The sequence below is a fragment of the Lissotriton helveticus genome, chromosome 1_1 (genome assembly GCF_964261635.1).
Source record: "Lissotriton helveticus chromosome 1_1, aLisHel1.1, whole genome shotgun sequence".
NCBI lineage: Eukaryota > Metazoa > Chordata > Amphibia > Caudata > Salamandridae > Lissotriton > Lissotriton helveticus.
This window is the reverse complement of record NC_136057.1, coordinates 1851708680-1851734171: the sequence shown is the minus strand read 5'-3', so window position 1 is coordinate 1851734171 and position 25492 is coordinate 1851708680. Positions and strand designations below refer to the sequence as shown.

The 25492-nt window shown below is 44.6% G+C and overlaps 1 protein-coding gene across 4 annotated transcripts in view; it reads left to right on the top strand.

Annotated features, from left to right (window-relative positions):
* Nucleotides 1–25492, top strand: part of ALDH9A1 (aldehyde dehydrogenase 9 family member A1) — a 262831-nt gene that overhangs the window by 102842 nt on the left and 134497 nt on the right. For all 4 annotated transcript variants that reach the window (XM_078641404.1, XM_078641401.1, XM_078641392.1 and 1 more), the window contains one exon: nucleotides 10110–10255. In XM_078641404.1, coding sequence (XP_078497530.1) covers nucleotides 10110–10255 — 146 coding nt within the window. The remainder of the gene's footprint in view (nucleotides 1–10109; nucleotides 10256–25492) is intronic.

The following is a 25492-nucleotide window of genomic DNA, read 5'->3' as shown; positions in this document are numbered from 1 at the left end:
GTACATTACTACTTTTTCAACTCATATTGGTTTGTTCAGATAAAAATACTTTTTTGGTAGGTCATTGGCTGCAGAAATCTTTCAGGATATCATTCTTTGAGTATTTCAACTTGTCACACATGTTTAACTACAGTGATGATATATTGGTGTTTGGGGCCACACACAAGTAACATGACCAACCTCTCACACAAGTTATGTCATTTGCTTGCTGATGCAGGTCTCACTTTAAATGCAGAGAAGCGTGAACTTCACAAAACCAAACTCCTATTCTTTGGGTATATATTGTTTGAAGGGGGAATGACTGCTGACCCAGAAAAAGTACTAGCATTGTCATCAGTTTGTACCCCACAAGATGTAATAATGCTGCGATCCTTCTTAGGCATGGTCAACTATTGCTCCAGATACATTCGTGACTTTGCCACCATGAGCGGCAATGTTGCAGCACTAGAAGTAATCTATCTTAATTCAGCTTTATGTCCAACTCTTAGTGCTTACCAGTCAACTTCCCATTTAACAGCAGGTGAAAGCCCTGCCACCTCGCTGTTTGGGAGAGCCATTGGAACACAGTTACTGCCTTGACCTCGATCATAGGCCTGCACCCTTCCCGGCAGCTTTTTTGCCTCCGACGTCGCCTCTGAGCCCCAAGCCTGGGTGTTCTAGGCTCCTGTCTGCCCTGCGTTGACCATCTACGAGATTATTTTCACTTGTTGGTGTAACTGTGTCTTTGTTTTCCGCCAACTGTACTGTTCTGCACTGCTGGCATTCTCTGCCCTTACTGCTCTCATCCCCTTGCCCGCTCCCACCTCTCTGTTCCAGCCGCTGCTGACCCTTGGCCCCTCTCCCGTTTCCCACACTCCCAGCTGAACGTCCCTCCCATACCTAACATAGTGCCGACTGCTGCACGGTCGCTTAGCAGACGCCTGCACCGTGCGCCCCGCTGGCGCACCAAAGGAAGCACGGCCAGCGACCGGAACCCTGGTTCCCCAGGGCCCCGCCGATAGGACTCCACCCTTCTTGCTCTCGACACCTGGACTGCCAGAGCTCCTCACCGAACACCACCCATGGACCATTCTCATGCAGACACTGCCAACGTTCCTGCACCATCTACAGTGCCCCCACGTCTGCCGCAGGCCCACGGGACACCCGCGCCACCAAAGCCCTGACTTGCATCCTCCTTAACGTGCGCTCCCTCCACAGACACACCGTAGAGATCTGGAACCTGATCAACGTTGCCTTCTTCACGGAAACCTGGACCAATGCCACCTCCGGTCCCGACATCGCCACCGCAATCCCCGACTGGTACAAGATCCAGAGGCAGGACCGCCCACACCGTCCAGGAGGAGGACTCTCCATCGCACACAAGACCTCCTTCCGACTCTCCACCTCCAGCACCCCAACACTGAACACCTCCACTTTCAGATCCATATCTCTCCCAGGACCATGCTACGCGGCACACTCGCCTACAGACCCCCGGACCCCACTCCCTGGCCACAACAGCAATCACCAACCTCGTCAAACCCCATGCCATCACCTCCACAGACTTCAAACTACTCGGGGACCTGAACTTCCACCTCGACAACCGCAGCGACCCGGTCTCCACCGCCCTCCTCGACAACCTCTCCAACCTCGGACTGAAGCAACACCGCCACGCACAGAGCACAACATACCCTCAACCCCATTTTCACAGGAGGGTCAAACCCCCCCATCCCCCCCCCCCCCATCACCACGACCATTGCCAACCCCGCAGCCAAAGAACTTAGATGGATCTCCGGATGCGCTGACAAGATCGCCAGCCTGCCAAACACCCCCTGAAGGCTGCCTGGTTCACTACCGAACTCCAAGTTGCCAGGCGCACCTGCAGACACCTCGAGGAAAAAATGGCGAAGCTGGAAGACCTAAACAACCACACGAGCGCCCTGAAGGAGTACCACCAGCCCATAAGGTCCACCAAACGGACCTTCATCAAAAACAAAATCGACCCCAACGCAACTAACGCCAAAGAACTCTTCAACGTCATACTGCAGTTCACCAAACCCCCCAGCGAGGCCACGACGTCACACCATCCCATGAACTCTGCAACCAGATCAGCTCCTGCTTCCATCAGAAAATCAAGGCCATCTACGACTACTTCAGTGACCAGACGCCGCTCACCACCCTTTCCTCCTCCACTGACTACGAGCCGACCAACACCACCTGGACTCCCGCCATGGTGGAACTCATCTCCACGACCATGATGAAAACCCAAACAGGAGCCCCCATGGACCCCTGCCCACCACACATCTACCATAGGGCTGCCACCACCATCGCCACCGAACTAGGACTGACCATCGGCTCCTCCCTCCAATCCGGCATCTTACTTGACGACTGGAAGTTGGCGGAAGTCAAGCCCCTCCTTAAGAAGCCCACGGCGGACCCAACGGACCTGAAGAACTACCGGGCCATCTCTCTGCTCCCCTACACTGCCAAAGTCACCGAAAGACTAATAAATTCCCAGCTGACGGAACCCCCCCCAGCCCCGGGGACCACTACCCCCGGGGCTTTAGAAATGGTGGGAGGGGGCCTGCGCGGCCCCACCTCCTGGAGCCCTTGATGGCCCTGGGGACCATCACCCTCCAGGGCTGGCTCCTGCAGTGTCCCGGGGTGCCCACCCCCCGGGACACTGTAGTTTGATATGGCAGGGTGGGAGCCTTGCGGCTCCTGCCCTTCCATAGCAAACTGCTTTTAGTATTTGGAAGAGAGAGCAGAAAACCTGCTCTCTTTCAAATACCAAAGACGATTGCTTTTCCACGTGGGCAGCTGCATCTTTGCAGCTCCCCATGTGGAAAAGCAAAGCTGGCTCCCGCAGGAGGCAGGGAGCCGGTGGGACAGTGGGAGGTTTGCCCCCCCACGGTCCCCAACGGAGAGGGCCAGCCCCGGGGGATGGGGTCCCCGGGCCTATTAGTGGCCCAGGAGGGGGGCCACCAGGCCCCCCTCTTCAAATATGAATAAATGAATAATTTTTAAAAGGCCGTCCCTGGGGGATGGGGTCCCTGAGGCCATATATGGCCTAAGGAGGGGGGGGGGGCGCAAAGCAGCCCCCCTCCTAAAATTAAAACATAAAAAAGGCCAGGACCCGGGGATGGGGTCCCCCGGGACCAATTATGGCCTTAGAAGGGGGGGCCATGCGGCCCCCTTCAAAAATATCATTAAAACAAAGGTGTCAGGCCCTGGGGGGTGGGGTCCCCAGGGCCAAAGTATGAGGAAAAGGGGGGCCTCACAGCCCCCCCTTCTTAAAATAAAAAAAGAAAGACCGGCATCGCGCCGGTGGCCACGCCCCCTTCTTGCACCACTCTGCAAACGCGTCCCCTGGCGCGTTTGCAGAGGGGGAACGAATTCCCCTTGAATGCTGGGGGTCCCTGGGTGCCAACTAGCCCACCAGGAACCTCCAGTATGTGCCAGGGGGCTGTGTTGCAGAGAGGTGTTCTGAGGCCACACCCCTTTTTACACCTCTGCAACACAGCTCTGTGGCACTTCATAGAGGTAGCTGGTGGGCTAGTTGCGCCTTAGGGACCCTCAGGATTCAAGGGGAGTTAATCAGTAAGCGCCACGGAGCTGCGTTGCAGAGGTGTTAAAAGGGGCGTGGCCTTTGAACACCTCTCTGCAACGCAACTCTCTGGCACTTACTGGAGGTACCTGGTGGGCTAGTTGGCACCCAGGGACCCCCAGCATTCAAGTGGAATTCGTTCCCCCTCTGCAAACGTGCCAGGGGGCAAGAAGGGGTTGTGGACTAGTTAGCCCCTAGGGACCCTCGGGATTGAGGAGGAATTAATTTTCCATCTTAAAACGCGCCACAGGGTGTGTTTGCAGACATGTCACCTCAGGCCCCTCCCCTTCCTTCACCATTGTGCAAACACACCCTGTGGTGCGTTTCAAGTTGAGGAATTAATTCCTCTTCAATCTTGAGGGTCCCTGGGGGCCAACTAGCCCACCAGGTACTTCAGTATGCGCCTGGGAGTTGCTTTGCAGAGAGGTGTTCAGAGGCCACGCCCCTTTTTACATCTCTCTGCAATGCCTGTGGCGCTTACTGGAGGTACCTAGTGGGCTAGTTTGACACTAAGTCCCCTTTGAATTCTGAGGGTCCCTAATCTCCCAACTTAAAACGGACACAGGGCGTGTTTACACAGTGGGGAAGGGAGGAGACTGTGCCTGAGGTGGCGTGTGAAAACACACCCTGTGGCGCGTTTTAAGTTGGGGGAATAATTCCCCTTCAATTCTGAGAGCCCCTGGGGGCCAACTAGCCCACCAGGTGCCTCCAATAAGTACCATTGTGCTGCGTTGTAGACAGATGGGCCAAGCCGTACCCCTTTTTACACCTCTCTGCAACAGCGCTTACTGGAGGTACCCAGTGGGCTACTTTGACCATAGGGGCCTTCAGGATTCAAGGGGACTTAATCTCCCAACTTAAAACGGACACAGGGCGTGTTTACACAGTGGGGAAGGGAGGAGACTGGGCCTGAGGTGACGTGTGGAAACACACCCTGTGGCGCGTTTTAAGTTGGGGAAATACTTCCCCTTCAATTCTGAGAGCCCCAGGGGTCCAAGTAGCCCACCAGGTGCTTCCAGTAAGCGCCATTGCGCTATGTTTCAGAGAGGTGGACCAGGTTGGGCCACTTTTTACACCTCTGTGGCTCTTACTGGAGGTATCTAGTGGGCTACTTGGACACGAGTATTCAAGGGGACTTAATCTCCCAAATTAAAACGGACACAGGGCGTGTTTACACAGTGGTGAAGGGAGGGGATGGTGTAGGAAAGTGGCTCTATCAGCGGAACTACGAATTCCGATTTACTCGCCTGTTATCAGGAGAGACCTCAGAGCTGCATCTTTGAGCCCAGTACTGATCCTGAAAAGTAATTCTAACCGTACTTGCCAGTAACTTGAATTTCCTTCCATAGGATATCATTGCCTGCTATATTAAATATATTAAATATATAAAATAAAAAACACTATTAGATTTTCAGTATTTTTCAAAACATTTTTTCAATTTATATTAAAAATATGTAATGTAATTAAAAAAATATATATAAAAATAAATAGTTTAAAAAAATGTAGTAAATCAGTATCAAATAAATATAACCATACATTTAAAAATTGTCATTTACAAAACCTTTGAAATTCACTGAAAAAAACATAGGTTTTAGGGGTGTTATAGTTAGCTGGACAATTTTCTCGTTCAAAACCATTGAAATTCCTCCGTTCTAGTTAGTTGTAGTAACTATAACTCGTGCGCCCACAATCCACTGCTGACGATGTCACATATTACATCATTCATGACATGGTCAGTGACCTCACTGATGACCTCATCTACTTTACAATCTGATGCATCTCATCATACACTAGTATAACTTTTCAACACTCATTATAAAATATGGAGAACCATACTTGAAACCATTGACACACCAATACAAGTTTCTAAAAACCCACTCGGTGATTCCTACATCTATACACATCTAAAGACTTACCTATAGATTCACTCATACATGCTAACAAAGATAAATAGAACACTATTAAATATACTTATACACCTATATCAACATTACACACCAGCACACATCCTATTCACTTATGCAAACAATTGATCATACCTGCATTTAGTAAGCTACACACTTATACAAATACCACTTTATTTATTCATCTAGATAGTAACTCATACTTAGTGTCTTATAAAATCACTATTACAAATATACAGTTTTCGATAGTCACTCATACAATCAGAGACTTATGTATACTTAATTATATACAACAACTGTCACAAACACTACCTTTTATATTTCTACTTTGTTGGACATGTATCATTGAGAAATATATTTACTCATTACCACACCCATAAAGAGATTCACTCACCCAAACAACTGTTTCCACATACAGCCTTAACCTCATATACCTACTAAATCAACTATTTACACATCTTTGGACAGTCGCACACCTCCCACCCAACCACACACACATTCACTATCCCATACAAATACTCACTTAACAAATTAACTAATATAGACTTTCACATAGCTAGTAGCCAACTTATGTAGCCGTTTACACAACAAGAGATAATGATACAGATATTCACACAGTTTAATCACTATCCCATATATTTAGTGAGACACTTTACATTAGTCACTTAGACAGTTAATCACAGTGCTACTAAATCCTCCATCCAGACACTTATACATCCACTCAGTCTTCAATGCAGATTATATATATATATATATATATATATATATATATGTAGGTATATCGATCAATCTCAATCATTTAAATATCGAACCAAACCACATTCACTGGATGATGTCATCAGTGATGCCACTGACCCTGTTATGAATGATGTAATATGTGACATCATCAGCAGTGGATTGAGGGCGCGCGAGTTATAGTTAGTCCAGCTAACTAAAACACCCCTAAAACCTATGGGTTTTTTTCAGTGAAAATATATATATAATTTTTTTTATTTTTTTTATGGGCTCCAGATTTAATTAAACCAGACAGATCACGTTCATCTTATTAATTTTTCAAAAACTGCTCTCAGCAACTGCCGGTGTTTCCTGCTATACCCACCAGTGTTTCCTGCTAGACATCATTTAGAAAACCAACAATAGAAAACTGTATACAGTTTATTTACCACAAACTCATTGTGCTTTGTCCAGTTGTGAAAATGTGTCTCCTGTGACCTTTGTAAAATGTTAAGTTCTGACTTCGCCTGGTTATCATTTCTACTACCTTCTTAAAACCACTTTCTTAATAGCCAGCTTGGAAACCATGCTAATGCCTTGTGAGATCTGCGTGGCGCTATTCTGCATTGAAACCTGGCCATCACTCTTATGGGGAATGTTTACAGGGCTAGACCAGCCTTTTATTTCACAGGCCATTTCCCTGGTGGATTGGAGGCCGGTTTTCAAAGCCAAATGCTGCTCCTGAGGCTTCTCACTTTCCCCAACTCCCCAAAGTTTACTGCAGCAGGCACAGAAGCTCCTGAAGAGAAAGAGGGAGGGAAGGAAGGGAAAGGTAGAGCGTGAGAAGTGAGAATGGATTGAAGAAGAGATTAGATGAGGAGGCTGGTTTGAGGATTTTTACCAGGGCTGCTGTGGTCTCCTAGTCCAGCCCTGAATGTGGACCATTGCAGTCGTCTCGGGGTGGACCATCCGAGGCATGGAGAAAAAGGTCCGGCCTGATTCTGCCTGCTCCCAGCTTAGCTCACAGCCACCACTCCCACATTAGGGCTTGACTGTGGACGTTTCAGAGTCAGAGATGTCTTTGTGCACCGCCCAGCGGGATTAGGACCCTGCCATTTTGAGGAGAACACAATGACACCTAGAAGACTGAGAAGGTGTGGGTCGCAAGAGTAATTTCTTAGACTTTGAGGTGCTTGGTTATTTGGTAGGTGTGCCAGGTTCAAGGCTTCTCTGCAGACGAGGGCTGCGGAAAAGGATAAATGTAGTACGCGTTAATAATAAAATGACAGACAATCATGTGTAAATTCAAAGATGTGTAAGAATTGTCTTGTGTGCACGAACACCACTGAAACCTAGTTCAACAGGCTTTTCAACTAGTGCCACTGATCCAGAGCCCTTCAGCGTTGTTCTTGGTTGTGAATAAACAAAACGGCTTTGGTGCAAATATTTGCAGACATATTTGCGGCTTTATATATTCACACTTGTAGAACCTTGTGGGTTGGAGCCTCATGCTGTAAACAAATGCAGGTCAGCTAGGTACAGTTGTGACTCTTGAGGGGAGTCGGGAGGTATTCTGGTTACACCTCTTGAGTTTTATAGGTTTGTTCTTTTAAGAGTAATTCAAACCCATCCCCTCTGCTGCTCCGAGTTATTTTTTTTTAATTTTTGCAATAGGCAAGCAAATTGAATTTCTTATTGTAATTTTGTACCTCGGACATATTGCACCCTTTACACTGGAGGAGAATAGAAAAGGGGGATTTCAGTTATGCCGCTGCTTGGGCACTCCTTATGGACATAATGGTGTGTGGTGTTGTGTTCCTTTTTTTGTGTTTTTGGAGTATGTTTGTTAACAGCAAAACGTGGATCGGTATGGCAGAGACTCTCTTATTTTCTGGTACCACAGTGCCCTTTTCTCACACCAGTCTCTAATCTGCATAGTTAGTCTTTTGTCTCTGGGCTTCAAGAGCCAACGGAGAGGATCTACACATTAACATGCGAATCACATGTGATTAGAATTATTTTTTCTGTCTTCAGTTTGAGCTAACCCCCACCGAAGGCCCTTCTTTGAGGTTATTGATTGTTTTGTAATGGCTTCATTTGAAGACTCCTTCGAGGGTGGCCAGTTCTGTATAGTTGCAGCCTTGCAAGAGGAGTTTGCCCATTGAGGGCGCAAGATTTATCTTGGGAGTTGTTTAAGCAAGGTCTTTAACACCATTACCTTTCTCATTGGTAACAGTAGCATATGCAAATTACTTATTCGCTGAGCATAAACAGTGGACACTGCACCTCTGCAAACATGATCAGCCACTTAACTTACTCCCTCCCCATTTGAGGCTTTGTTTCCTCAGCCATCAAGACTCTTAATTTGGGAACATCAGACTACCTTGCGCAGATTATTTGTGGAGGTACCAGAGGCTCAAAAGTGTTTCTATTCTTGAGTCTGTGATATCACAACTGAAGATGGTTACAGCTTGTAGTGAGTCATTTTACAGCCTTACCAATGAAGCCTGGAATTTTTTCTACTTGTTACTCTGCACCTGGAATACATACTCTTACTTCAGAAGGACCTCAAAACCTTGCTCTTTACTTTTCATTTTCAAGTCTTTTGTCTTTACCTTGCATTGGTGGAGTGGGTGGTCTCTATGCCTCTCTGACTTATGGGAACATGCCCCATGGACGTTTTAATTATTAATCAAGCTAGTAAGGCGAATTGTACTGTAACGGAATCCTGAAGTAATTGAAATAAATCACTCAACACTGACAGTTCTACCGTTCTTGCCACCTCAACGTCTGCATCTGGTTCTCACAGTATAGGGTTGCACTTTGTGGTTTTGTGCAACTAAGAGACTAGTTAGTTCCTCGGCACATCTGTTGCTCTCAATTGTATGCAAGGCAAACTAGTCTGTAGTGCACCCCTTGTGTTCGGTCATTCATCCTAATAAGCCTTTGTTTCATAGTGGTTATGTGGTAGGCAGGGCCCTTTCTAATTGGTGCTGAAGCCCTAGCTAGTAATGGTGGGAGGGCAAAGGCATCAATCCCTCCATGGTGATGCGTCAGCAGTAGTCAATTGCAATGGTCATCTTGAGATTTAGTTTTAAAAGATATATAGTCATCCACAATCTGGTCATATTCTGCCACAAGTTCAGTGATCCGGTGTAGTTCTTGGGCCTTTTAGTTCAGCCTGAGACTAATCTGGGTGCCATCTTGTACATGCGATGGAAAAAAGCGCTCCTCCTTTAGAGGCTGTGTACAGATATAAAGTTATCTGGGTCTGTTTATTTCAGATAAATCAAACTGAACGGGCCAACATAATTTTGATAGGCGGTTAAATCCAATCCTTAATTGAAATGCGTTCTTGGGGCAGAGTATTGCTGGTTTATGTTGACGCTGGCTGGCAAACCTCACTATAAGCATTAATCTCTCCTGCAAGGCATGGCCATGTTGAGGCATATGAATGGGCTCTATTATGTCAAGGAATCTGGGGGCAAGTAGAAACAGATTTAACTGTGTCTCCTTCTGCTGACCCACAGTAGCTGGGATTTGGCTCTTTTTGATGATGGGCCAAGGGGCAAAGTGGAGTAGGCTGGATGTTAGTCCACCAAGTTGATTGTTGGCAAGGGAATAGTTAACCTCCAAAATTGTATAAACCTAGAAGATTAGATAGGCTATGGAGCACAAATAGACGAGAAATCCTTTCAGTATTTTTATCAGTACTGCTCTAAGATGGGTTGTAATTCTTTGTCTTCTGTGAAAGTTGAGAATTTTAACAGAGCAGCATTAATCTACAGCGATTCAAGTGTAGTGTATTCCAGCAGCAACGATTAAGGAACTGTAGAAAGCTGCACAGTACTGTCCACTTGTTACACAAACAGTTTTGCTTAAACATTCTTATTTGTTTTTCTCTTCAGGTCGAGTGATCACCACCATCACCTGCTCTGGGGAGAAGGAAGTAGATCTCGCTATCCAGAGTGCCAAGCAGGCTTTCAAAATATGGAGCCAGAAATCTGGGACTGAGCGGGGCCGGGTGCTTCTGGAGGCTGCCAGAATTATACGGGTAGGACCTACGTGCTGTAATGTGCATTGACCCCCAGGCCTACTCCCAGTGTTTGATTATGAATGGGGTTCGACCTAAGGATGCAGCTTCCCGGGAGTTTGGCAGACCTTGCCCCATTGCACAGATTCTATTCTTGGCTGGAAATGTGGTTTGTAGGCATCCAGTTAAGCGGCGATGGGCTCTCTGGCTCATCCCACTGCTCAGTCTCCTCCCCATCATATTGAAATACAATGTGTTTCTTGTTTTCTAACACAGACGTTGCTCAGTACATTTTTCCTTGTTTTTTAGCCACCTAATCTCGAGATAAGAGAATGAGCAAAACGTTTGTTTACCAGAGATAGAAGGGTCAGGTCTTTGATCCTTATAAATGGAAGAGATGTAAGGTGTTCCAGCAGCACTCATTACTAAAGATGACGAGTGATGAACAGAAGTCCATGGCGGAATATGCTATGAATGGATTTTCTTTCCATAGCATTTGGTACTTCTAGTTAACATGCAGCAGTAGCTGAGCACTTACGAGACCAATATTAGTCAATCAACCTGCCTGCGCACAAAGAAATTAAGTGCCATGGCACTGAAGGAGCTGTGAAGTCCAAATCAAGTTGATAGATGTAGATTTGCAATTGTATCCCTGTGATCCTGGTCTTTTGTGTCTTTGGTTATTGATGTTTTCCACAGAGATCTGTACTCTGACCATTTTTACTGTGAATTAAATGCAACTGTCTTGACTAATTCAAACTTTTGAAATGGTCTGTAGCTAAATTGCTCGTTCACATCTGATCTTTAAATTCCACCTGGCTGATGAAGAAGCTTTGAGTTTTGCTCAGAGTTGTACAGAAAAGGAGATACCAGCAGATGAACAATAGCGATTGAAATATGAATCTGTTCTAAACTGCAATCATGGTTGTGGCAGCCAATGATATTTGTCCCTTTCCTTCCAAAAGCCCATTGATAGATCCCTATCCTCTCTGGTCATGGCAGAGATGCATGATTTAATGGTATGCATCATTTAGACCCTAGGCTGTCCTCACCATGTTTTAGAGTTAATGGTGGGCACTCTGTAAGGTGATCTAATAATACAGTGTGGCCAAGGTCTTGCATACTGTACAAGAGAATCTAGTCATTCATGGTGTATCAACGAAGGCCCCAATTGCTACTGTCATAAACTAAGGGAATTAATCTAATGGGTCTCTACTAATCCCCTCTCCCCCCCCCCATCTCAGTTCGGTAACTGATATAGATGTAGGACCCAGCTCCCCCTCTTCCTCCATGCTGAACATAATGGTCCTGATGTTAAAAACATTGCAGGGTGTCTTTGAGGCCGTAGTATGGAATACAGACACTCTGAAATCTCACAAGTTCTATTTGCAGGCCATTGTAACAGAATTATAGCAAACACATATTCCTTGCCGAGGTTGATAAAACCGTATACTGTGTGGAGGAAAAGAACTGGGAAAAGGGGTGGTGAGAGTGAAGTAGCAACTACCCTCGATGCAACCTTTCCATCTGAGGTATTACTCTAACTAACGTGCAATGTTGTTAAAACATTATTATTAATTTTTTTAAATGGGTATGCCACTACATGCTTTTCCTCTGCTTTAGGGCATTTGAGACTGATTCAGAGAATAAAGAAGGGTTGTTAGATATTAAATAACCAGGTTAGGAAATGCAGGGAAATAGCCAAGAAGCATACAAACCAGAGCTGGGTGACTGATGACTTTAGGGAAAACGGAATCTAAATTAGGTATGCAAAAATCACTGGCACGCAATCTCTACTGTGTGGATGTGTGCATTAAAACTGCTGGAAACCAGGCTATGGGAAAAATTGCACATAAAAGGAATACAAATACAAGGAACGTCTGCAAATAGCTTCAGGTTATTCATGGAACCTGACCTAGAAAGCAAGAGGCAAAAGGTGCACACAGTCAAATCCCCTAAATAAGTCTAGATTGCTCCAGATATTTTCAAAATGCCCATGTCTCCACATATTATCTAATGATCTGAAGCATGTAGAAGGTTTTGGAGATTTAAGTGGGTAAAGATGTGACCATGATCTTATTATTTCCAGTGCTAATAAGAAATGTCCTGCTAAATTCTGAAAGAAAATAAAAAAAACCAAGGAGTAAAAATGTCTGAGGTGGAGCTAGAACCTAATGAATTCCCCGGGGTGGGTTTTAAACAATGCCATGGTAGACTTCAACTAAATCAAGTTAGATTGGAGACGTGTTGTGCTCAGAATAGCTCCAGACATATATGAAAAGATGGCCTGAATATTCTCTTGCCTTAAAGGGGGCAATAAGGAGGAGCAGGACCAAGTAGGTAAAACGAAGTACCACTGCCTAAGATGGGAAGAGGAAGATTTGGGGGATTTGAGGGATAAAGACTAGGGATGAGGTGCAATGCACAGTATTACATATGTATTGAAGCAGCAAATCTCTAAACCAATAATAGATCATCATGAGATTTTGTGCTTCCAGGAAACCTGGCTGTGCATAGAACCCCCACAGATAGATTGTTTTCTGCAAGTTTCACAGGGTGCTTCAAATATTTTCCCAGGGTGTCCATCAGGGAGATGTTAACATTAAGATCTACGAAAGTCGCTTTGAAGGTATAGGAAATCAATACCAGAAGTAACTGGGTTATAGTTTGCGGAGTAAAACTTTCTAATGCGAAGACTGGTTTAGATTGTATTTTTGTTCTTAGTATCTACTTGCCAGTAAAACATTCATGTGTTTGAGGGGAATATGGATGTGTTTAGAAAGGACCTAGTTAAAATACCTTCAATGTACACACAATATTTGTTTGTATTGATGGGTGATTTTAATCCCCTGATTGAAAGATCAAGGTATGAAGAACTTATGTCTGCATTTAATAAAGTGGCCAGCCTTCTGGTACATTTCGTAACATCAAGAGATCTATCTTTGCAAAATTTTCACATCAAATGGCTTTGTCAGTCTTGATGGACGTGTACCAACAGATTCTCCGGCAAGGAAAACCTTCCTCTGTGGTAACCAGAACTGCCCAAATTGATTGATTGTCCAAGCTTGAGCCTTCAGTTATATCGAAGTTTGAGGTGCTGCAGATTGGAGTGCTCATTATCCCGCAAGTACAGCAGTAAATGTGGGTGCCGCTCTTAAGAGACAGCAAGTGGTATCCCCTAAAAATCTGCTTCCCGAGACGTTACGCACGAGAATATCACAAAAGCATCTAATTCAGTTAAAGACTTTTCAATGTAAGTTTTAGGAGATCACAGCAGAAGAGATACCTGCAGAATTAATTTTGTTGGTATGAGGATATAATTAATGAATTAGTAGCATGTTTAAAAGTTGAGCTGAAGGCATTTAATAAGAGGTTATGTAGAAATGTCAGAAACAAATAAGGAACCTCTGGTTTGGTGACTGTAGACCTCTAAAAAGGTGGATAAATGGTAATTGGAAAGATATACAAGGTTCTCATGGAATAATGTGGATAAACACCTTACTGATCTAAGAAAAGAGCTTAAAAGATTGATGGTAAGCAAGAAACTGGCTCATTGTGAACAAGAGCTGGAAAATCATGCTAGGAACAATAGATACAAATAATAAAAATACATTCTGGGAATTAGTACAACATGGCCTAGGGAAGAATAAGGGAAAGCTGAAATGTTTGATAAGAGAGAAAGTATAGGATGTATACCTGGAGGAAATGTGTAATAAAGGTGTATTAATCACACTGCAACTGGCCATTTCTAATATTAACAAGGAAATAAAGGAGGAGTTTTCCTTAGAATAATCAAGACCATTGAGCTGCTAAAGCTTATAAGAGCAGCGGCCCTGACAATCTGCAGCCAGCGATAATAAAAACAAATATCGTTTGGAGGTCTAGCTTGTTCTTTCCACTATTCTCCCAACACATCAACGGTGGGAAGCTAGCCGGATAGTTGGAAGGGGGCGGTGATTAAACCAAAGTATAAAAAATAAAGGTGATCCTTCCTTACCTGGAAGCTATAGGAAAATAGACTTGCTGGATGTTAGTAGGGAAGTCTTCTCCAAAATCCTCTTGGGGATATTGAAAGAATGGACCTCAACAAACTCTATCATTCCTATAGAGCAAGATGGTTTTAAAGGGGGGGGGGGGGGGGACAGTCGACAGCAGATCACTGCTTTAGTGTATGGGCTGTAGCCAAAATATTGATTTAGCAACATGAAGGGTTATACTGTTTTTTGGATTTCTGCTCCGCATTAGACACTGTTGATCGGGTCTTGTTATGGGAAGCTTTTCAGAAAAAGTAAAATATCCCACACTGTTTACTCTTGATCCTACAGGAATTAAACGGAGATAATTGGGCTCAAGTGGAACTAGATGTTGATGGATCTCTAGTAAGAAGAATAGATATTAGGAAAGACCTTCGACAAAGCTGTGTTTTGGCACCCGTACGATCTCCATATTTTTGGCGGATCTACCAAAGATGTTCTGCCTATCCAATAGCCTTAGCCCTAAACTGAATGGCACACACGTTATCCGTCTTCTTTATAGAGACTATCTAGTGATCTTGGATTTGACCGAAATTGACCCGCAGAGGAAGTGGGATGCCTTTGGTGATTAATGCATTAAGAAAAAATATGTAATACATCTGGAGAAATCTAAAGTGCTTCGATTTGGGAATAAGTAGATTGTAAGTTTAACTGTACCCAAAATAATGCCAAAATCGACATAGTTAGTAGTTATAAGTACTCTGTGATGTGGTTCTGTCATGGAAAGTGCACATTGAACCCCTGCAGGCAAAAACCCTTTTGTCTTTAGGGGGACTTGAGAAATATGACTTACCTGTGTTGGCAGCGTATCAGGGAATGATACAGCCACAGTTCGATTATGGTTTGGAGGTACTTTGTAACAAACTGCGATTCCCAAAGAGAGTAGCTGCTTAAAAAGATTACTCATCCAACCACTGTCTACCATGGTCCAGGCCATTGGGACAGAAATTGCTGTAACTGCATGGAAATATTTAGCATTTGCAGAGATGTCAAAATTCTGGCCATGTGAAGATAGCAACGAGTTCCCCAAAATTTCAACACTGTCAATAGGAAATCGTGAATTCAATTGGGAAGGATCGTCCAGGGGGAAGGATCAATGACCTTTGAAAGAAATTAACATTACAATGTAGTATGACCGTTCCAATAAAAGTTAGTAAAACAGAGTATCGAATGGTGACCAAACAGGCGGCCAGGAAAGAAGATCTGAGATATTTAAGACATCTGTATCCCTTCTGATCAATTTATGGCTTGAGGAGGAAACCTTCTATCTAGAACATTTACAAAATGTATGTTTAAGACTGTGCCTCGTTGGATTTAGATGTGCGGTTGGTCAATCAGGTTTTAGCTTCTCAAGCACAAGGTTCCCCTTTAGATAGGACCAACATTGTAAATGTGGTCTTAAAATGAAAGGGAATTTAATGCATGTTTTAGTGGATTGTTTGTGGTTTTTAACACAACTGAAGATTTTATTGAGGCGAACTATACAAAAATACGGCATTGGAGAAAGGGGGCAAGCAGTTCACTTATTATTGGATATGCGATTTTGGATGTAACCTGTGCCACAGGGCTTTTACTTTTTTTTTATGAACCTTCGGCAACATCTGAATAATTTATTGTAATATAGGTCATGGGTAGATTTTGTCATGAGCTGTGCATTTGGATTGATCATGGCTCAAAATGGCTTAAAATTTTATGTAAAAATTGGTGTAATGAGTTTTATTGTGCAAGTGTTTTTGAAAACTAAGGCCTAAATAAACGTATGTTTTTGACTGACTAAAAGATTTGTGATGGATCTAGATCATGTATCAACCATTAAAGATTATTTCATCTACAGTATCTATGACTGGGTCAAAGGTTCTCTTCTGAAGCTGAGCTAGTTTGTAGTTTATTCCATAGTTAGCAAGCTTGTCGTATCAATTTTTTTTTCTTCTTTCATCCTCCAGGTAAAGTATAATGTCAGATAGCTGTGTCAGAAAGCTATTGCTGTTGAGTGTCTGTGGGTCCTGTGACTGAATTGTTTGTCGAGTTATTGTTGTACTCCTACTCTATCTGGAATGAGAAGGTGTGTGAAGAGTTTGTTTTGGAAGCCTGTAAAGTATATGTTGGAGATTGTCTTGTAGGCGTTCTTGATTTGTTGGCTAATTCCTTATTTGGTAGAGCTCCAGACGAGTGCATTTCCTATGCTGGATGCGTATTCCTTCTTGATAACATTAATGAGCTCAAGGGTGGAGGTGAGAGTTTATCCTGGCCTGTTAAATTTAAAGTGAGCTTAAACAAACAGTCATTATATGCATAAAATCTTCAATTGTAAGTGAAGCCAGCGTAAACTCCAGGCAGTGGGGAAGTAAGGAATTTCAGTTTTAATGCTAGACGGACCAGTAAATCTTACATTCTCGCTACACGTTGGATGGCTGTTTCAGCCTCCTTGGAGTGATAGGTTATACAAGACTACTGATGATTAAGTTGTTGTGGAAAAGTAAATTCTGCCATGTTCTGTGTCCCTACGTGTCATCCATCATATGTTATGTGTGCATGATTAATATGCATATGCATTCCCCATGTTCGATTCAAGACACAATTATAGTTGTGTCCACCTCTAGTATGCCAGTTTCCAGTTCTCGTGAATACTACGAATATCAGGTCTATGTAAAGCTACGTTGCCACGTTTCTCAGTGTGCACGTTATTCCATTATAAAGTCCCCTTCTCTAGGCCTCAAAAGGGCCTGGACACCAGATTCAGCTCCTGTCTCCTGAAACCTCGCTGAGGAGCGATACAGCCCCCACCTGTATCCTCGACCCTTCACTTACTTCCTGCCTCACAGTGCCCGGTTCAGGCTGGCTCTGCCTTTGAGTCTGCCAAGAATATGTTATGATTCCAGTTATCAGTTCAGTCCTCCTTCTCTGCATTCCTAAAGCTACTGAATCGCATCAATAGTTTCCGTCATTGTCTAGCCTTCACGTCTCCACGTTAGAGAAATACTGCATTTAACGGTCATTCAATATTCTTCATCACGCACTACATGTAGAATAATGCATGGTCCAGTCTTAGAATCAAGTTAGCCTTTCCTCTCCTGACTTCTAGTTTATATCAATATGTTCTCTAAACATCAGATACTAGATACTGTTTAGGTACATGTCGCCCTGACTCCCCAGACTTCAGTCTCTGCTCCTAACACAGAGTTCATAGCCCCCAGCTTCTCCTAGTAACACGTCATTGCTAGTTTGCGCGCACCATCAGGTTAGAGGTCCCGGCTCCTCAGGTAGCCCCCTCCATGGTTTCCGCCCCATTCATGACATATTCTGTTACGTTTGCATCACATGTCTATGTATACGCCCTGTTACACCTCTTTTTACCCTTAACTTTCGCGACTGCTACGCGTCACGCCTATTGCTCCACCCACTGCTACGCCTATTGCAATGTAATGCTATGTGTTTGCGTTATGTATATATGCTCATGCACTGTTATTAAAAGGCTTACTTCCCTTGTCCCGATCCTGACACCAGCAGCGCTGCTGGGCCTTGCCATCCTATTCCTTTATGCTGTAATAAACCTGCAAACTCCTACTACCTCGAATCTTGACTCTTATTTATTGAGCTATCTGTTACCCTATTTTTGAATGCATAAATGAATATTATTTATTTATTTACCACATAATGGCGCCCGAACAGGGACTTGCCCTTTCCCCACGCGTCGGTGAAGCCACGCCGACCCCCTGACCCTCTGCAGTCGTGACGGAACTCTTCTGCGCACCGGCAGATATTTCTGCTTCAAGTATCCCTCAGGCCCACGGAGGAGACGGAGGAGGCGGTCCAGCATCCAGACGAGACGGTGGAGGAACGCGGCGAGTCCCGACCAGAGCCCAAGCCGAGAGTTCAAGGTCCGAGGTATCCGGAGGCCCACCCGTAACAGAAGTCCGAAGTTCGTCCGTCCGGTATCGAAGCAGTCCAGTCCAGTCCGAGGCTTTCCGTTCTTGCTGCCCGGTGAGTACCATTACTGGGGTAGTATCTAGACAGGGTCAATCTAATTGACTCTGGTCTGTGGGTTGGTGGTACACAGACCCACAAACGAAGTGTCCACTTCGGTGGATGCGGGTCCTGACGTGTCTCTTTATGAGACCGGTAAGTCTCGTACTGTTTCAGCAGTGCATCTAGTTCCTATTCTAGTCAGTTCTGTTCTCGAGAAAACTCATGTATTCTGTGTTCCGTATTCCAGGTAGTATTCTGTTTGAACTGTTATTTTTAAATGTTCTTCATGTATTTTAATGTCGTGGTATGAATGGGGAATAAGTATTGTGTATTGTATTGTGTCTAGATTATAGTTCAGTCATGCCGCTCTTTTCGAAATTACGTCAGTTAAAAACCAGAAAGGGTCTGCTGGAAGCAGCAGTTCCAGTTCCGCCTAGGGACAGTCCAGGTCATTTTATGTATCAGAAGCATGGCATAAGTGCCATATTATATCTAGATTTATGGGTAGAGTATACCAAACAGTTAGAAGAAAAGTATAGATGGCCCGTATCGGGTACATGGGATGCCGAGTGCATCATGCGAGTAGAAGAGGCATTATGGAAAAAGAAAGCCAGACAGTCACAGAAAGATGCCATCGAGTTATGGCGCAAAGAAGCTCATAAAAGAACTGAAAAGGAAATCAGAAAGTCAGAATTAAGTAGAGAATCCTTAGAACGAGCACAAGAAAAAGAACTAATCGCGATAGGTGAACAAGTCAAAGCCGAACAGTCAGACAGACAGAGGCATGCCCTTATTAGGGGTATGTATCCTCTCTTTGCCGAGGGCTTGCCAAAAGCGACCCCAGAGGCATCCAGTAATTTCCCGCCACCATTAGTTCCGACCAAGCTACGTCACAAACAGACCGCAGCTGATATTTTTTTTTCGTCCTATTTGGACGACACAGTCCCAGAATATACAAATCCTGTTCGCGCTCCGCCAGTCCCTGTAAATCAGGCACTTCCCGCTCCTCCAGACACCGGAGTACCTGTTACGGTACCCCCGGTCCAGCCCGCTATACAAGTCCAGCCTACATTTCCATTTCCCACTCTGCCAGGACGAAGAGCCTCAGTAGACGACTCTAGTTTAGGGGCCGCAGGGGGAGGTACTCCTCAAACCCCGCCGCCACACAAGCGTTTAACGACAGCCGAATTACAAGCACTTAAGAGACAACTAGACAACATTCACATGCCAACTGACACTGCCCTGCTCCAGTATGTCGATGATCTCCTGATCACAGCCCGTTCTGAACGTGCTTGCGAGCGAGCATCCCTTACAGTCTTGTATTTCCTAGCCGAGATGGGGCACAAGGTGTCCCCTTCTAAGCTTCAATTCTGTGTCCAGCAAGTGGTATACTTAGGACACTTACTGTCCAAGAGGGGTAGGCAGTTGACACCAGACCGTATCCAGTTAATAGCGAGTCTTCCTCAGCCCAAGACCCAGAAGGAGGTACGTGCTTTTATCGGCCTTACTTCTTATTGCAGACAATGGATTCCTCAGTATGCATTTCTAGCCAAGCCACTGATACAGTTAACGACACAGGAGGCAGCCGTACCGACTGTCCTCCCTTGGACATCTGAACATACACTTAGTTTCAATGAGTTAAAGAAAGCCCTATGCCAAGCTCCAGTTCTAGCTACACCGAACTACAGTAAGCCTTTTACACTTTTTGTCACAGAACGTGAAGGTACAGCATTATCTGTTCTCACACAAGATCAAGCAGGACAATACAAGCCCTGTGCTTATTTTTCGAGCACATTAGATCCTGTAGCCCAGGCTCTGCCTGCGTGCCTCAAGTCAGTTGCAGCCGCAGCCCTAGCTATCAGACAAAGTGATTCCATAGTCTTAGGACATACCTTGACAGTACAAGTTCCACATTCCGTGGAAGTTCTTTTAAACCGAACACAAACTCAGCACTTGACAATTGCACGTTTAACAGGTTATGAATTGACACTGTTCCAGCCACACATAGAAATCAGACGCTGCAACATTTTAAATCCTGCTACACTGTTACCATCAGTTACTCCGAATTCTGCCACACATGACTGTGTGGAAGTAGTTAACATTACGACAAAGCCAAGACAAGATCTGACAGATATTCCGTTACCAGACCCCGACCTGACACTTTATGTGGATGGTTCATGTATGAGAACAAGTACAGGAGAACTAGTCGCCGCGTATGCAGTGACTACTGATACTGAAGTTATTGAGACACACCGCATTGACACCCTGTCCGCTCAAGCAGCAGAGCTAGTTGCTCTGACACAAGCCTGCATACACGCCAAGAACTTGAAAGTTAATGTTTACACAGATTCACGCTACGCATTTGGAGTTGTACACGACTTCGGAGTGCTCTGGCAGGAGAGAGGTTTCATGACTTCTCATGGAACCAAGATTCAGCATGGTCTCCTTATTCAAGCTCTGTTAGATGCCATACATTTACCGACATCTATCGCTATCATGAAGTGCAAAGCACATACGAAAGTTACTGACATTATTTCTCAAGGTAACGATTTAGCAGATCGCACAGCCAAGCTTACAGCACAGACTCTAGACATTCCAGTTAACATGACACACACTCCAGATCCGATTACATGCATGACAGTTAAGGACCCTACACAAGATGTCATAGATATCCAGTTACATGCTACTCCCGAAGAAATCAAGAAATGGTCCGAACAAGGAGGGGTCCAGACAGATCAAGGATGGTTAACGAAGGGTAGAGCCACCTGGTTTCTCCCAGACTCTATGGTTCAAGTCATTATTAATACCGCACATAGTCCAGCACATTTAGGAGAAAAAGCTATGTTAGACAGTATCCAGAACATTTGGTTCAACAAGCATTTACGAGCTGCAGCCAAGCAGAAAGTCCGTACCTGTATGATATGTTGTCAGTTTAATCCAGGTAAAAGTGTCCCGGTGGAACAAGGTGGATTCCAGCCCCCTGACCACCCTTTTGAAGTCCTCCAGATGGATTATATTCAGATGGAGCGATGTCGAGGTTTCAAGTATGTCCTTGTAGTTGTATGCGCTTTGTCCAGGTGGACAGAAGCATATCCAGTTCCAGATTACACAGCCGCGACCACTGCCAAGCAGTTGGTTCGTGAGTTCTTCCCCCGTTATGGACTCCCTAGAGTCGTATATTCTGACAACGGCCAGCCATTCTCATCTGAGTTGATGAAGCATGTTTCCCTTTTGTTGGGGTACCAGTGGAAGTTTCATTGTGTACGCCATCCTGAAGCAGCCGGTCTCGTAGAGAGACATAACCAGACCCTGAAAATCCGAATTGCAAAAGTGTGTAAAGAGAAAGGTGTGGACTGGCTGGTAGCTCTACCAGTCGCTTTATTTTATATGCGCATGGTCGCACATTCCAGATCAGGTCTGTCCCCGTATGAGGTCGTTTTCGGCCGCCCCCCTAACATGTGGGGTACTCCTAGACCCCGAAGTATTACCGATGTTTCAAGTAATATGCTGACAGATTACCTAGCTTCCTTGATGTCTGCCCTCAACTCTTGTCGTTCACAGGTTGCCGCCGCATTTCCAGACAATACCGAGGTGGCACCGCATGAAATTGTTCCAGGATCCATGGTCCTTGTCCGCAATTTTGACCGCTCAAGTCCGCTGGAGCCACGCTGGAAGGAGCCCCGACAGGTCCTCCTCACCACCCGTACAGCCGTGAAGTTGGAAGGTCGCAAAGGCTGGGTGCACCTTTCTCATATAAAAAAGTTTTATGGACTGAAACCCGTCTCAAAGAACATTTCCCAGGATTTGAAGGATTGCCAAAGCACCATTTTTAAGGACTGTCCCGCAAAAGACATTGCTACAAACCCTCCCCTGTTAGAGAAAACTCCGCAACAGGAGTATAAACTCAAACTCCGGTCTAGTAAAATAAGTCAGCCAGTTTGATTGTCCAAGTCCTCCCCTAGGTGAAACGGTTAGACTGTTTCTGACATGTATAAAATAGACCCCCATAGTGAGAGAGTTAGTCAAAACTCAATTCGATGTATCGTTTTTCTATGTTTCATATTGTTTCTCAGCATTATGATTTCCTGCACCAGTTATGCGTTTTACCTGTACTTTTCAGTTTCTCATGTAAATAAGTCTGCTAATGCTACAGTAGAGCACATGTTTAGTGATCTGCCTCCTCATGAACTCTCTTACCGCCTCGCTATGCGAAATAATTCCTTTATCCGCATGTTACATTACTCACACCAGACCAGCAATGCCACTAATTGTTGGGTGTGTGGTCGACTCGCCCCTTTCCAGATACCGAAGGGAGTCCTGCCACTTTTTCCTTATCCATTTTCACATAATGGTTCGTGTGGAGCATGGTCCACGTTAACGTCATCCTCAACAGATATGTCTTTTCTTAACAGTACATGTTTTCCAGACAAGCAAGGTCTTCCCCACAGAACCGGGTTAGATCTAGAAAATGAAGTGTATAATTTAGGTAACTATTCTTCGAATTTCATGGTCCTGAATGTTCAGTCTGATACTACTCCAGACTTACCTGCTATTTCAGTACTGCCAGTCAGAGGTGAATTATGTGTCCGGAATTATGGTTCCGTACATGTAGGACATAGTGATTGTACTACTATTGTCAAGTATAGTGACAGTGGGAAATCTATCTTCAAAGCTTCACGTCATTCTTATTTTATTTGTGGTCAAACTGCATATGTTCGCCTGCCCCTCGATTGGGAGGGAACCTGTTACATTGCCTTCCTACTGCCACCAGTTTTCCTAGCCCCATCTGATTATCACAGAAACACACATCTAGTACACATTAGACATAGAAGGGAGTCCCCAATTGTCGATTATACTGAAACTGCTCTAGAACAGTATACAGATTTCAATAGAGGTTTCTTTTTCTTTATAGGACCTATCCAGAATAGTAAGCTAATCCGTAGGTTAACCAGAACCCTCGAAGTTGTAGTAAATGAGACTGCCTCTGCTCTAGGTAACTTAACCGAAGAGCAATCTGCTATGAGATTTGTCGTTTTACAGAATCGTCTCGTCCTTGACGTCATACTGGCCGATAGGGGCGGGGCCTGTAGAGTCATCGGATCTAGTTGCTGCATTTTCATTCCAAATAACGCACCGTCTGTTTATTCAGCTATAACCAGACTCCATAAAATTGCCCATCTGTTACACCAAGATCCAGGCACCTGGACATGGTCCGGTTGGTTCTGGAATATAATTTCCGCCTGGGGATGGAAAGTCTTGTCCTTTCTAGGTATTGCAGTAGCGATCATATTCAGCTGCTGCCTCTGTATACAATGTGGCCCTGCGATTTGCGGCATCTGTGCTACCTCTTGTATTCCTAGTCCCAAGCCCCGTTCTAAATCCCGTTCCAGGATAATTCGAGACGAGCAAATGATACTGTATGAAATGATAGATGGTATCATGAATATTGATGTTTCCTGATGGAAACGTAGTGACAAGGAGGGAATGTGGAAAAGTAAATTCTGCCATGTTCTGTGTCCCTACGTGTCATCCATCATATGTTATGTGTGCATGATTAATATGCATATGCATTCCCCATGTTCGATTCAAGACACAATTATAGTTGTGTCCACCTCTAGTATGCCAGTTTCCAGTTCTCGTGAATACTACGAATATCAGGTCTATGTAAAGCTACGTTGCCACGTTTCTCAGTGTGCACGTTATTCCATTATAAAGTCCCCGTCTCTAGGCCTCAAAAGGGCCTGGACACCAGATTCAGCTCCTGAAACCTCGCTGAGGAGCGATACAGCCCCCACCTGTATCCTCGACCCTTCACTTACTTCCTGCCTCACAGTGCCCGGTTCAGGCTGGCTCTGCCTTTGAGTCTGCCAAGAATATGTTATGATTCCAGTTATCAGTTCAGTCCTCCTTCTCTGCATTCCTAAAGCTACTGAATCGCATCAATAGTTTCCGTCATTGTCTAGCCTTCACGTCTCCACGTTAGAGAAATACTGCATTTAACGGTCATTCAATATTCTTCATCACGCACTACATGTAGAATAATGCATGGTCCAGTCTTAGAATCAAGTTAGCCTTTCCTCTCCTGACTTCTAGTTTATATCAATATGTTCTCTAAACATCAGATACTAGATACTGTTTAGGTACATGTCGCCTTGACTCCCCAGACTTCAGTCTCTGCTCCTAACACAGAGTTCATAGCCCCCAGCTTCTCCTAGTAACACGTCATTGCTAGTTTGCGCGCACCATCAGGTTAGAGGTCCCGGCTCCTCAGGTAGCCCCCTCCATGGTTTCCGCCCCATTCATGACATATTCTGTTACGTTTGCATCACATGTCTATGTATACGCCCTGTTACACCTCTTTTTACCCTTATCTTTCGCGACTGCTACGCGTCACGCCTATTGCTCCACCCACTGCTACGCCTATTGCAATGTAATGCTATGTGTTTGCGTTATGTATATATGCTCATGCACTGTTATTAAAAGGCTTACCTCCCTTGTCCCGATCCTGACACCAGCAGCGCTGCTGGGCCTTGCCATCCTATTCCTTTATGCTGTAATAAACCTGCAAACTCCTACTACCTCGAATCTTGACTCTTATTTATTGAGCTATCTGTTATTCATTTATGCATTCAAAAATAGGGTATTATTTATTTATTTACCACATTGTAACACAGATTCTCCTACCTGTTAGTACTCACTTTAAGAAACTCTTAATTCTGAATGCCTACTAGTTTCAAGATTAGTTTTGTTTATCCCACTGCCCATGTCTTTCAAGATCCTTGTGTCTAGTAGACTTGCAGGGATAACCTGCAACTTGTTGTGGTTCGAGAATTAACTGTAAGGATCACAGAATATGATTTTACCAAGCTGGTGACGACTTCCATTGACCTCATACTGCTAAATATTGTGGTAATTTCTTGTAGTTTTAGGTGTTTATGTAGCTGTGCACTAACACTTAATGTCCTAAGCCATGTTGCAAGATTCAATTTCCACTGTATAAAAAAAATGCCTCGAGTGCTTTCATGTATGTGAAGTGTGAGAAATGGTGCACTTTTAGGATTCTGCTGTTTTTTCTAATAATTGTTTAAAAAAAATATATTGTGCAAGTGGCAGTTTCCACAGTCTTAATAGAGCTAGCCCAGCATGATCTAGAAGGTCGTATGCATCAGAGGTGTTGAGGTGGATTAGGGCATGACAGTTAACTTGGCCTGTGAGCAAATGGTTATCCCACACATTCTCCAGAATGCCTGCTCTCTTA